This window comes from Myodes glareolus, chromosome 15 (assembly GCF_982192425.1).
Source record: "Myodes glareolus chromosome 15, mMyoGla1.1, whole genome shotgun sequence".
Lineage (NCBI taxonomy): Eukaryota > Metazoa > Chordata > Mammalia > Rodentia > Cricetidae > Myodes > Myodes glareolus.
Window position 1 is genome coordinate 38,260,518 of NC_142040.1, and position 14,459 is coordinate 38,274,976.

The 14,459-nt window shown below is 40.7% G+C and overlaps 1 protein-coding gene and 1 pseudogene across 7 annotated transcripts in view; one reads left to right on the forward strand and one right to left on the reverse strand.

Annotated features, from left to right (window-relative positions):
- Window positions 1-2,679: 2,679 nt before the first annotated feature.
- On the forward strand, window positions 2,680-3,759 carry LOC125406079 (WD repeat domain phosphoinositide-interacting protein 4-like; annotated as a pseudogene).
- An 8,999-nt stretch (window positions 3,760-12,758) lies between these two features.
- The window catches only part of Gpbp1 (GC-rich promoter binding protein 1), a 65,296-nt gene continuing 63,595 nt past the window's right edge, over window positions 12,759-14,459 (reverse strand). For all 7 annotated transcript variants that reach the window (XM_085676718.2, XM_085676713.2, XM_085676717.2 and 4 more), the window contains one exon: window positions 12,759-13,736. In XM_085676718.2, the coding sequence (XP_085532844.2) occupies window positions 13,578-13,736 (159 nt within the window). In that variant the 3' untranslated portion in view covers window positions 12,759-13,577. The remainder of the gene's footprint in view (window positions 13,737-14,459) is intronic.

Below are 14,459 nucleotides of genomic sequence, written 5' to 3' on the forward strand. Positions count from 1 at the left end.
ATGTCCCCTAAAGGCTCACGTATTTGAACATTCTACTGTTATCATTTGGGAAAGTTGTAGGACCTTTATAAAATGGAGACTTGCCAGACAGTGGTGATGTATGACTTTAATAACTAGAACTCAGGAGGCAGAGGCAGGCAGATCTCTGAGTTCAAGGCCAGCCTGGTCTACAGTGCGAGTTCTAGGACAGCTAGGGCTACACAGAAAAATTCTGTCTTGAAAAAAAGAACAGAAGGAAGGAAGGAAGGAAGGAAGGAAGGAAGGAAGGAAGGAAGGAAGGAAGGAAGGGGAGAGGAAGAGGGAGGGAGAGGAGAGAAGGGGAGAGGAGAGAAGGGGAGGGGAGGAGAAGAGAGGAGAGGAGGGGAGAAGAGAGGAGGGGAGGGGAGGGGAGAGGAGAGGAGAAGAGAGGAGGGGAGGAGAGGAGAGGAGAAGAGGGGAGGGGAGGAGAGGAGAAGAGGGGAGGGGAGGGGAGGAGGGGAGGGGAGGGGAGGGGAGGAGGGGAGGGGAGGGGAGGGGAGGGGAGGGGAGGGGAGGGGAGGGGAGGGGAGGGGAGGGGAGGATGGAGCCTTGCTGAGGAAGTGGCTCACACAAGATTCACTCGGAAGGACACTCTCCAGACAGTTGAGATGCCTGCAGGCTGTACAGCGTGCTCTAGCTGTCACCCACTCATGCTGGGGTAACCCCACTAAAACTCACTGGTTCACCAAGTTTGGCTTAGGTGGTCCTGTTATAGGATCCCTGTCTGGGGTGAGTAGACATGTATGTTATGTTTCCCCAAGAAAAGTTCTGTCATATAACAATCCCCATAAACAAAGCAAACAAAAGTATGATGAAAAAGGCTTTTAGTTAAAATGGTCATTTTGAGAAAATGAAGTGTTTTAGTCCGTTTTCAAGGGACTGACCTGAATAGGTCTAAATAAAGAATTGGAGCAGGGAATATCTTGGCTAAATTGTGATCAAGTCTATTACTATGAGTGCTGGTCTGTAGGGTGAAGAAGTCCTTATTGTTTCTTTGTTACTGTAGATCAGCATATTCTGCTTACCACAACCCCTACCTCCCTTTAGAAGCTGCATCTGGCCTCCACCCATTGCCTAGATTCAAAACCCTGACCAAGGTGCCCACTCCTCCCCAACCTCAGGCACAGACCTAGGTCTAGCCTATCTGTGTCTCATCTTTCCTCTACGCTTGTCCACTATAGTTGAGTCACGAAAGGCAAAAGCAGAAACTCGCAGGGCTGCTAGGCTTCCTGCATTCAAAGGCAATTTAGCAAACATTAGGAACACGTACGCTTCAAGAATCTGGTTTCTGTGGCCGTCTTCCACATCTTCTGGGGTGCTATCCCATAAGTAACAATTGGACAGCTACAGACATAGTTGAGATCTGATAAAGAGGAGGTTGAACTAGAGATACATTTAACCTGGGTTTAAGTGTGAGGGGGGATATAGTTGCGAGCAATGTGGGTTTACTTCTTTATGAAATTCACTGGCTTTTTCATATATGGGTCAATTGCCTCCAGCAAGTTCTTCCTGCTTCCCTAGGTTATTTAAGTTGTAGAGCTGGAATCTAAACTAATTTTTCCAGTTGTAGTGTCTCAAATGACATTAACGTTCCCCATGATGTTCACCGCTTTCTACCTCCCCTTTAGACCACTGTAGTCTTTGACTCTTCTACCTAACACCTTGGGCAGGCTCTTCCCCAGACTTCATCCATCTAGACTTTCTGCTGTTCATATCTTGCTTATCGTAATTGTGATAACAGTTTAAACAAAACATAATTTATAATATGTCACTTCAGCAAGAACAGAAACAGACTAGTGAGTGGGTGTTGTCCCATTCACTGTTCCATTACTGTGAAGAGACACATGACCAAGACAACTCTTATAAGAGAAGCATTTAACTGGGTCTTGCTTACAGTTTCAGAGATTTAGTGCATTACCATCGTGGCAGGGAACATAGCAGCAAGCAGGCAAGGGTGGAAACAGTAGATGAGAGCTACATTCTGATCCGCAGGCAGAGAGAGAAACATGGCCTGGTATGAGCTTTTGGAAACCTTTAAACCCATTCTGAGTGACACACATCCTCAAATAAGGACACACTTACTGCAACATCAAAGTTACACCTCCTAATCCTTTCAATCCTTCTCAAATAGTGCTACTCCTTGAACACAAAACATTCAAATGCAAGAGCTTTTGGGAGCCATTCTTCCTCAAACCACAAACATCATTACTTCAAAGGTTGCCTAACAGCCACTGCACTAGAAAAACAAAAATGGAAACACCTAAAATCAGAAGCTCATTTGTATGTAGAACACATTTGGTGGAAGATTTTGCTGAAATTTAAGGATTTTAGAAATTTATAAGCTATAAAGCTAGAAGATACTCTGTCCTGAAAAGATGGCTCAGTGGTCAAGAGCACTGGCTGCTCTTTAGAGGTCCTGTATTCAATGCCCAGCAACCACATAGTGGCTCACAACCTTCTATAATAGAATTTGATACCCTCTTCTGGCATGCAGGCATACATGTGGACAGAGCATCTATACCTAAAAACACATATAAACAATATTAGGGAGGTCAGAACTTCATGCCCACAGCTAGGGCAAGGGTCGGGGAGGGGTGAAGATCCAGTCAGCAAAAGTGATGTGCAGTTGGAACACGATCCATGGGGCGGCAGTTCTGGACCATGACTCAGCAGCCACTTCGAGGTGTGACCAGCCTACATTTCAACCAAGACCAAAGCTGCTTTTGCTGTGCCATGGAGACAGGCATCCGTATCTATAATGTGGAGCCACTGATGGAAAAGGGCATCTGGACCACGAGTAGATAGGCAGCGTGGGCCTGGTAGAGATGCTGTGCACCGATCCAACCTGCTGGCCCCCGTGGGCAGTGGCAGCAGTCCCAACTTCTCAGAGATCTCAGTGCTGATCTGGGACGATTCCCGATTCCCGAGAAGGCAAGGACTCCAAGGACAAACTGGTGCTGGAGTTCATCTTTCCCAAGTCAGTGCTGGCTGTGCGCATGCGCCATGACAAGATTGTGTCATGCTGAGGAATCGCATCAATGTGTACTCCTTCCCGGACAATCCTCGAAAAGCTGTTTGAGTTTGACACTCGGGACAACCCCAAGGGGCTGTGTGACCTCTGCCCAAGCCTGGAGAACAACCGCTTGTGTTTCCTGGGCACAAGTGTGGAAGCACTTCATCCGTTCCATTCGCCATTAGTGCACATCAGAGTGATGTAGCCTGTGTGTCCCCGAACCAGCCAGGCACTGTGGTGGTCTCGTCCTCCCAGGAGGGTATCCTTATTCGTCTTTTTGACACCCATTCCAAAGAGAAACTGGTGGAGCTTCGAAGCGGCACTGACCCTGCCAGGGACTGCTTTAACTTCAGCCACGACTCCTTCTTCTCTGCTTCCCGTGACAAGGGCCCTGCCCATATCTTCACCGCTTTGTGTTGGCTCATGTGGGCAAGGTTGCGTCTCTGGTTGGGCTGTACGTGGATTCTCAGTGGGGCCTGGCCAGCTTTACTGTGCCTGTTGAGTGAAAATGCGTCTGCACCTTTGGTCCAAACACTTCCAAGAATGTCAACTCGGTGACTGCTTTCTGCATAGATGGGACCTTCCACAAATGCATCTTCACTCCTGGTGGAAACTGCAACAGAGAGGCCTTTGACGTGTACCTTGACATCTGTCACAACGATGACTTTGAAGAGCCCTGGCAGCTACACTAGGAACCTGCAGCAGCAGATGGCCAATCTGAGTCTTGAGGGTGTTGAAGCAGCCAACAAGCATCAAGGAGGCCTCCCACTCTCCGTTCAAGCACAGCTGTATCTAAATAAACAGCTCACTTCCCCCAAGCACTTTTTTGTGTGTGTGCTGAAGGCCAAGGACAGATTACCTGGGCCACCTAGTCTGGAAAACATTCACAGGGACCCAAAGGGGTTGTCGTAATTCAACCTGGGGATTTAAAAAAGGTTACCAGGAGATAGCCCCTGTGATGTATATCAATAAAAGATCTTTAAGTGGCAAAAAAAAATTAAACCTGGAATATACTCTTATAAACTAATGATAATAAAAAAGACAAATTATAAATGAGGTAAATGAGCTGTCTTTTGGGGGGCTTGGGAAAGTGGGAAGACACTGTCTTGACATATAGTTCATCCAGTCTCCCTAAGAGCTGGGATTACAGGCCTGAGGCAACAAGCCCACTCAAAAAAAAATGTACTAATTAAAAATAAATAAAAATAAGAGGGCTAAAGAAATGGCTCAGGGCTTAAGAACACTTTGATGCTCTTACAGAAGATCTGGGTTTGGTGCCCAGCACACACATGGCAGTTCACAACTCATCTGTAGTTCAAAGGGATCTAACACTCTTCTGGCTTCTGTATCCAGCAGGCATGAATGGGTTACACACACATGCATGCAAGCAAAACACTCATACACATAAATAAAAGGGGGAAAATGAAGATGCTGTGAAATGTTGTCTTCTGGACATGGCGTGCCAGCCGCACTCATGAACTCACAGCAGCCAGGGTTACCTGCACAAGATCGAGCTCACCAGGTCAACAGGTCAGCAGGAGGAGGAAAGGGAGAAGGGGCAGAGGTGGAGCAGAAATAGTGAAGGTGGGAAGGAGATGTGTTGAGGGAATCAGGGGAAGAGTGAGAGAGGAGATAGGGTGGGTATGATCAAGATTGCATACATGTGTAAAATTACCAAAAAATAAATAAAAAGTATTCTTTTTAAAACGATAGAAGCCAGGCGTGGCAGCACACTTTTACTTCCCAGCACAGAAGAGGCAAAGGATCTCAAGTTCAATGCCAACCTAATCTGTATGGCAAGTTCCAGGCAAGTCAAGGCTACCTAGAGAGTCCCTGGGAAGAGGGAAAGGGGGACAAGAGAGAGAAACTATTTAACGGGGTAAGTGAAATGATTTAACAGAAGTTGAAAGCCTAGTCTGCCCACCAGGATCCATGTATAGGGAAGGAAGAGAACTGATCCCACAATCTGTCCTCAGGCCTTCACACACCTAGTGTGGTCTGTGCAACCCCCACCACACACACACACACACACACACACACACACACACACACACACACACACACACAATGCATATACTGTACACATGTACCGCAATAATGTCTTTCTACCAAACAAAAATTTTTAATGTGAATGTTCTATTGGGCTTTTTTTTAAAAAAAATTGTCTGAGACAATATGTCACAATATTGCAAAGGCTGGTCTTCAACTCCTGGGTTTAAGCAATCTTTCCACTTAGTGAGAACTAAAGACTGGATGTGGAGGCACGTGCCTGCAATTTCAGTGTTTGAGGGGTGCCGGAACAAGGCTGGTTCAGCTACATAGCAAGTCTAAGGTCAATATGGGCTGCATAAAAACCTGTCTCAAGAAGCAAAACGTACAACAGAAAAGTGGCCATCTCACAGACGTACCTGATGAAAAAGTGTCAGAACTGTAGTTCTTCCAACCTTTCCTTTCAGTGGCTCTGGTGAACCCCAGGGCCACGCTGCCCTGAACAGGCCATTCCTAGGACAAGCAGTCATCCTGAAGATGCCAAAATCCAGATCTTCAAGTCCCTTATATAATTGTATAACCTACACACATCCTCCCAAATAAATAACACACATTCTAAATACTTATTATACTATTACAGCGTGAATCATATAAATTGTCATAATATTTAAATAATGGTAAGAAATAAGATTGTGCTCTGATAGTCACATCTTTTCCAGAAATTTTCAATTCATAGTTGGTTGAATCTATACATGTAAAACATGCAGATAGAGAGGGCTGAATATACTGACCATCAGGGTAACCAAGAGATCTGAAACTCAGTATACCTATAGCAAGTTCTCAAAATTGTCAAATTTCAAACAGTAACAGGAACATTATCCTATAAGTAGAATGTAAAGTCTCCTCTCTTTCAGTTGAAATCCACATATCGACACGAAAGTTTATGATTTTGTAAAAGGCATAACAAAAAGTAAACTAAATAAAAACTGCAAACATGTCCTTACCATTCTAAATGAGGTAAGTATCTCCTCTCAAAGGAAAGGCAGTCATAGAGGAGCAAACTAGCAAATGGGTAGGATGAGAAGCCCGAGGTGGCTCAAGAACCCTGTCAAGTATAGAACTCACTCCTCTTAGCCAGGACACTGTTACAGTGCAAGTCACTAACTTTTCCTGAGAAAAAAGAAATGAGCAAATATGGTACACTTGCCAAGAAGTTTATTGTGAAACTATCTCATAATGAATAGAGCCATTCTTACTTGTATCCAAGTGAAAGAAGCAGGGATGGAATTCATATAGGCTATCATATAGTGTAGAAAAGTCTTATTAATACACAGAAATAGCAACCTAAGTCTAAAGTGTGCCCAAACTTTAATAACCCATACAGTAGTCTTTCTGGGATATTTTGCAACATTATGCCACTTGAGGGCACCAGAGATCCATGCTTTCTGCCAACTGAAATCTGTTTTTTCAAATTCTGCCAGGCATGATGGTGTAATCCTGACACTTGGCAGATGGAAGCCAAGAGAGTTCAAATGTGTGTGTGTGTGTGTGTGTGCGTGTGTGTGTGAGAGAGAGAGAGAGACAGAGAGACAGACAGAGAGACAGTCGATACATACACACACCCCAAAACAAAAACAGAACAGAGTTCGTTCGTGAGAGTTCATACCCTTTCAGTGAGTACTACGGACAAAAAGAAATTTTTTGCTGGTTTTTCAAGACAGGGTCCCACAATGTACCTATCCTGGAACTCATTGTACAGCCCAGACTGGCCTCAAACTTTTAAGAACCAATGTGTCTCTGTTCTTAAGTGCTGAGATTAAAGGTGTGCACCACTAAAGGCATTACCATCAGCATCATTGTGTAAGGGTATTACCGATGGACTTGGCCAACTTTTTTTTTAATGAATCTCAGGCTAGCATCAACTTACTATATAGCCAAGGGTGACCATGGAATTTGAGTCTCCTGCTTTACCTCAAAAGCTGCACTGTTCTATGGCCGATCCCAGGGCTTTACACAACAGTTAATCAACTCCTTGAGCACTTTCCTCCATCCCAGTGCTCAGGAAGCTTCTCATGGTTAATTCCTCCAGATGACTTTAGTCACATGCAAAGGAAGCAATTTCAAGTTTTCCTGCCTTATTCACTAAGCAAGAATGCAGACTTTGCAATAAAGGTGCTCGAAGATAAATGGAAAGGTATATTAAGTCTGGTGTTCCAGCTTTAACATCTGATGACTCCTTGCTGTAATGTGGCTCACTGGCCTTGTTCTTCCCTTTTCCTATGGATTCTCACGTAACCAAGGCTGGCCTCTACCTCCCAATGCTAGGGTTAGAGTACACTACACCTGTCTAGTTTCACCAGCCTCATTCCCTTATACCTTTTCTGAATACCAGAAATTCTCCTATACCCAAAAGCTCTATGTAATGTGCCTTTGCAAACACTTCTTTTGCTTACCAGTTTCTTCTACTCTTGCATGCCCTTAATATTATTCATTAAGCCCCAGGATGCCCTAACATAGCAAACTATTTCCCACTGCTTTGCATTATCTAAATGATGCTATGACTGAGAATATTTATGACTTTCCTTGACTACAAAAATTCAAACAAGTTGCAGGGTAGAACATGTAACTTATGCGTTTGTATCCCCAGGTCATAAATACTCTCTATTATCTTATTTTCTATAAAACATCTACTGCAGAGAAGCCAAGAAATTATCTCAAAGCAGGGTCTGGGGCCATATGCCCTTAAATCCCAGTACTCTAGATACAGAGAGGCAGATTTCTTTGAGTTCAAGGGCACATAGAGTTCGGGCTAACCAGAGGTGCATGGTTAGAAGCTTGTCTTAAAGCAAAATAAATAATAGGCTGGGTAGTGGCGGCACACTCCTTTAATCCTAGCAGAGAAAGGCAGATCTCTGTGAGTTCGAGGCCAGCCTGATCTACAGAGCAAGTTCTAGGACAAGCTTCAAAGCTACAGAGAATTCCTGTATAAATGAATGTCTCCCTTTGGGGAATGCGAATGTCTGTCCTTTAAAACTGTCTCCCACATCCCACCAGTTTTCCCATTTTCTCAGTATATCTTCATTTATGTTATGCTAAATTTCACTAATTTAGAATGGAATGTTTTATCTTTGGTAGATACAGCATTACAGATGCTTTAAAAGCAACAAAAAAGCTTCCTTAAATGCTTAAGGAAGACTAAAAAAGCACAACTAATGGTATATAACACACACAAGCTTTCATTTTCAAATTTCTAGAGGCCTAAATTGTAAGATTTACAACAGGGAGAGGCCAGCAGCAACAAATAGTTCCAGCTGCTTTGGTGACACAATGGCACAGTAGAATGCATTGCAACAGACAGCCACAGACCTAAGGAAAGCTACTAAATCCAAAGAAATACCTTTTACCTCACCATGTTAACTCATTAAAGGAACTCTTTTTAGACACTGGAGAAACTATTAACATGGAGTTTAAGGGGCTGGTCATAGTGACATACAGCCTGTAATCTCAATACTTTAGATACCAAAGCAGGAAGGTAGCCACTGGAACCTACAGAATGAGTTCAAAGCCAGTTTTGAGTTACTGTGCTAAAAATAATTAAGTACAAATTTAAAAATCTAAAACTCCTGGGGACTGAAGGAGTGACTACGGTTAAGAGTTCCTGCTGTTCCTGCAGAGAACTTGAGCTGGGCTCCCAGCAACCACCACAGGCAGCTCACAACCACCAGTAGCTCAAGCTCCAGGGGATCCGAAAGTCTCCTGCAGACACCCACTTAGGAGCATACATACATTCATACACACACACACTTAGAAAACAAGCAGCACATGCGGCCCAAGAAGCAGCACACTAGAATCTATGTTTATTTTTTAAAAAATTATAGAGTAATCCTCAAGAGCTAACACCTACAACCTACTTGTCTCAAAACATATATGTTGCCTAGACCTGGTAAGCATAAGATACATTACAAGCGTATTCTCCAGCCCATTGTCCTTAAACCTTTAGCATTCCAGAAAGCAATAAACCTTCAAAGAAATGACAGGTCAAACCGAACTTATTTTGACAAAGTTTGAAGTGGTATGACTAGCAGAAAGAGCTTCATTTTCAAGTATCTGCAAGTATGGAAGCCTACCCTTCCAATTCTCATTCTCTCTCTCTCTCTCTCTCTCTCTCTCTCTCTCACACACACACACACACACACACACACTCACACAAACACATGTGTGCACACAATGGGTTTTAGCAATGATCACAATTTGTCAAAGGGTCAATCTTTTTAAAAGCTGAATAAAATCAAACTGCCAACTTATAACTGAACATGCCAAACAAAGTAAAAATAACAGCGATTTTAACTGAGAACTCAGATGCTTTCATAGCATTACAACAGTTGCTGTTCAAAAGGTAACTTGAAATGCAGAACAACTAGGCTGTTCATAAAAGAATAGCTTTAGTGGTGCATGGCTTTAATCCCAGCACCATGGAGACAGAGGCAGGTGGATTTCTGAGTTCAAGGCCAGTCTAGTCTACAGACTGAGTTCCAGGACAGCCAGAGATAGAAGAGAAACCTTGTCTCCAAACAGACAGCTAGAACTTATGAGTGCTTACTAGGCTTAGGAGTCAAATCAAGTGCATGAAATGATTCTTATTCTTATAATAACCCCATGGGAAACAGATCCATCATGTCTAGAGTTAGGTATGTGATTAAAGTCACAACTCTTAAAGGGCAAAGCTTTGAACTAAGCAAACTTCTGCCACTTTTTGTGTCCATAATTTAGGAGTCCTAAAATCAACAGCCTAGGCCACAACCATCTAATATTCTTAGAGGGGTAACACAACCATTAACTGTTACTTTAAGCTAGTCAGTGCACCACCAACATGCAGACAATTGTGAGAGCCACTACTAAACTACTCTTACACATCATAGTAGTCAGGGACCTGATGTACAAAACACAGTACAGCAGTGTCCTAGTGGACCTAATGCTTCAGCATATCAACCACCTACCATGTTTCTACAGAGCACAACCCCATAGTGGATCACAGCCACTGTGGTTACCTACTTAAGGGCTACAAAGAATTGGTCCATCAATACCCAGTAACGGTAGACGGAGGGGGCTCATAAGGCCCCTACCGTTCCCTGAGGTACACACATACCCTAAATTAAGGGTTAACAGGGGAGCAAGAGATATTTCTTCAGTGTTGTACTCACTGTTAAGGTGGCTACAGTAAACAATGCTTCAGTAAACAATAACAAATCCACTGGGCCACTAAAAAACACATCCAAACCACAAAATTCAACAAATTCCACAAAAATAAATAAAACCAGATGCAAATCGATAGATGTGGGGGTGTTACTTGGGAAGACTAACAAGACTAGGAGGGAATAATGGGAGGGCAAAGGAATATGACTAAAATCCTTTATGTTAATGAAAGCATCATAAAACAACCAATTTATGTATAATATAGTCCAATTAAAGATACTGAATATCACAAAATATTTGTTATATGCAGTAAATAAAATTAATAATTATAAAAACTGCTAAACGAGGCTAAGTACTGAACTATACATTCTCAAGCACTAAACTAAGAATTCTAGGTTAGAATAATCAGAGCTATGCCTGGAAACCACTGCTATGGTTAAATCCCAGTATTGAGCCTCACCTATGGAAACCTAGGAAAAAGAAATGAAGCCTCTGCACCCTTGGATATTCTGTGGACTTTACTGCTGCTTGAGAAGTCTTTCGTCCATCACTTTTCCCAGTTACCATTATGAATTCAGGAATTTGTAACTTCCCAAAAAGTCAAGCATCCAGTTTCCAACTGCAGATACTTTTAATGTCCATAAATATATCAAACTCAACCAACCCAAACATAACCAGATTGGTTTATGACATCAGGTGGTGGTCTTTAAACTTTAATTCTTTTGACTAATATTATTGTTAGACTATTATATCAACATTCACTTAAAATTTAGTGTCAAATGACTGTTTATAACTTAAAAAATGGCTTCCAGCATCAGAATTTCTTCAGATGTTCCAAAATTTCAAAACTTCATAAAAGCAGTTTAATTTAGCCAGAAATTAGAAAACTAAACTAAAAGACAATTGACTTCCTTAAAGCAAGATTTGTATTATTTTCAAGTAAAATTAGTTTGGGGGTAAATTCAATATACTTATGGAAATTATATTCATTCTAAATCCTCATTTTAAATTCAAACAGCATACACCTGAGAAGCTATTTTAAATTACTACCATAAGGATTTTGCTCTTTAATTACAACTTAAACAAGAAATGTGGGAGTGAGGAGTCAAAGAGTTCACAAAGAATACATGCCAAGAAATTTGGGGCAGGGTATTGATGCTCACTCCCTTGGTTTGGGGTGACTGGTTGTGGTTGTGGCAATGGATACCTCAATAAAATACTTGTTTAATACTTGCTATGCAGAAAATGAATTAAGTTTCAAGTATTCAAACTGTGCCCACCCCCAACAACCATGAGCTAACTTAACTGTTCAACTGCACACTAGATACGCAATGTAACCAATTGGCATTTGTAGACTCTTCTTTTAATATGATCCAAACTTTTACTAAGAGACTATTCTTTAGTTAAAACTGTTATCTTTAAACATGTATGTCTCCATCCCTTAATAACCAAATGTGTTTACGGCATCACTTAATAGGTAGAACTATATTGCTGTAACTCACCGTATTTATAGAATAATAATTCTATTACAGTATAATAAAATTAGCTAAATACTATCTAGACTGGAATCGAGGCAAAAGAACTGCCTGAATATAAAGATGCCTCAAAACAATTGTTCATTACCCTATTATGCAAATAGTGCAATTTAAAGACACTGAACATTACACTGCCAGCTTTGTCAAACTACCCCTTAGGTATTCTGGTGGCTGACACATTTAACTTCTCCCATTTAGACTGACCTGTGGCAAATTTCAAAATTTAAAAAAAAAACTTTTTATTTGAAGCATATTTAATAATTTGTTAATACTTAGTCTCAAAATTTTATGCAGGTAAAAATACGGGAGTTTTCTGGTTTAATTTTTCCATTACCCCAATCTTGGGGGAAAACAGAACAAGAATTTAAAGCCTAGATTCTAGCAAAAGCTGGGGACTGGTATAGAAATAGATAAAACATTGCAGCCTTATAAGAAAGACCAATCTGGCATTAATACTTCTGGCTTAAGGCTACTACTCTCTTTACAGTAAGAATATACTGGGACTGGAGGGATGGCTTAGTGATTAAGAGCACAAATACTGCTCTTACAGAGGACACAAGTTCAATATCCGGACCCAATGTCAGGTAGCTTACAACTGTCTGGACTTCAGCTCCAGCAGATCTGACACCTCCTGTCCTCCTCATATGCAGACATACACACATACACAAAAATGAATAAAGTATTTTTTTAAATAGAATATACTGATATGAATAGGGATGTGATAAGAGCAATAAAAGCAACTGAGGGTAAAACAAAGCTTGAAAATGTGGTTACAAATATACAGAACCAAAATAGTCTAATACACCATCAAAACAATTATTCTAATTTTCCTTGCAAATGAAAATGGTCAACATTCATCCAATAACTACAAATTTGATAAAAAATTTAAGCTTTCATTTTCTAACCTCAAAGGAACTGCATTTTTAATGAAGAAAAGAATAAAGTTAAAAATTAATATAGCATGTTGTACTTGGAGACCGATACCTTGAACACTACAGAGAACAACAACATTCTGAAAATCCAGTTTATTTTCCATGTCGTGGACAGATCCAGTCAGTGTGATCAGGTTTTCTGCATGTGTAATAATTTATCAAAATAAGTTTTCCCATAGCTTCTCCAATCAGTTCTGAAAATCCTGATCTGACAATACACCGAATAAAGCTCTTGACAAGCACTTCCTAAAAACTTGGAAGAACACCTGGCACGTCTCCTCTCACATCCACTGCACTATGAAGGACTAAAGAGCAATTTGTTTTGAAAGGTGACTTAGTACAAGACTTCAGTTCAAGAAGTTAATGTTTTAGTGCACTTTGCTCCAGTTTTAGCCAACATGCTACATTTTTCCTTTTTGTTGTTTCGTTTGTTTTAGGGGGAAGTGGGGTGAGGAGGTGCACAAAGTAGAATTGAAGATTTCCACTGTTCAAAAAAGGTATGACTCTGCAAGCAAAACTGTAAGCTGCCTTTTACCTTAAGACCTGAACATTTTAAGACAGAAGCTTTGCAAAACATTACACAATTTTTTATTATTAAATGAGAAAATCTCATTTGTTACATCGTCACATTGCTAGTCAGAGAAATGCTGCAGTGATGAAGAAAGTCAATGTTGGATCAACCAAAGTCCTCATTTCTACAACATTCATTTACAAAGAAATAATGTTCAACACAGCCCAACACAACATTCTTGGTTTTCTTCATATTGAAGTCCCCCAAAAAAATCATCTTCTAATGGGGTAGTTCACTACATAAATTATAGTTCTTCATTTTTACAATTCACCCCAAACTGCATGAGAGATGTATCACACTAAATTTCTAAAGCTGTTAGGAATCCTTCACACATCGTCATCATCTGACGTGTCACTGCTGCTTGTCTCTGTGTCATCGTTCTCAGCTGTGGGTTTGAAAGTGCTGTTTTTCCAGGGTCCAAACTTGAAGTCACAGATCAGGCCATTTTTCAAAATACCATTTTTCCTCAGCCCATTCTTCTGTAACTAAAATGTCAAAAATAAGCAAGTTAATTTTGCCCCAAGAGTCAATACCATAATAAGCATAATCATAAAGTTTTCATGGTACCTTACCCTGAAAAATCAGATACCATCTTTAACGTTTTATACCTAAATATGTTTTTATAACAACTTAATATAAATATATCCATGCCTTTATCATTAGTTCAAAAATTACAAGTTTATGTATGTCACTGGTTTCCAAATAATTCCTTCATAGCAGTTAGGCATTTTATTATAAGGTTTTAGTCATCATATAGTTTTAAAGTCAATTGTCTTAGTAATATAAAATTGTTTTCCTTAGAATACTATTCATAGCAATCATGCTCAGTACATTTTTAATGGTATTATTTTTTACACTCAAATCATTTAAGCTGGGGACAGCTCACACTGGTAGAGGACTTGCCTAGTAGCATGTACTACAGAAAAGACAATTCCTAAGGACAGAAAGCAGACTGGTAAATGAATGCAAGGGGTCAGAATTGGGAATAAAAATCGAATGAAAAATTTTGGATGGATATGGAACTGTTCTCAATATAATCAGCTTATACAACAGAGGGGAAAAAAGACTCAACCATTTAAAGTGAAATTCTATATATAAACTATGCATGTTTCCAACAAAAAATGTAAGTCTTTCAAAAGACTATTATATATGGTCATCAACTTTACAATCATGTTAAACAAAAAAAACATAGTTCCATTAATTTAATA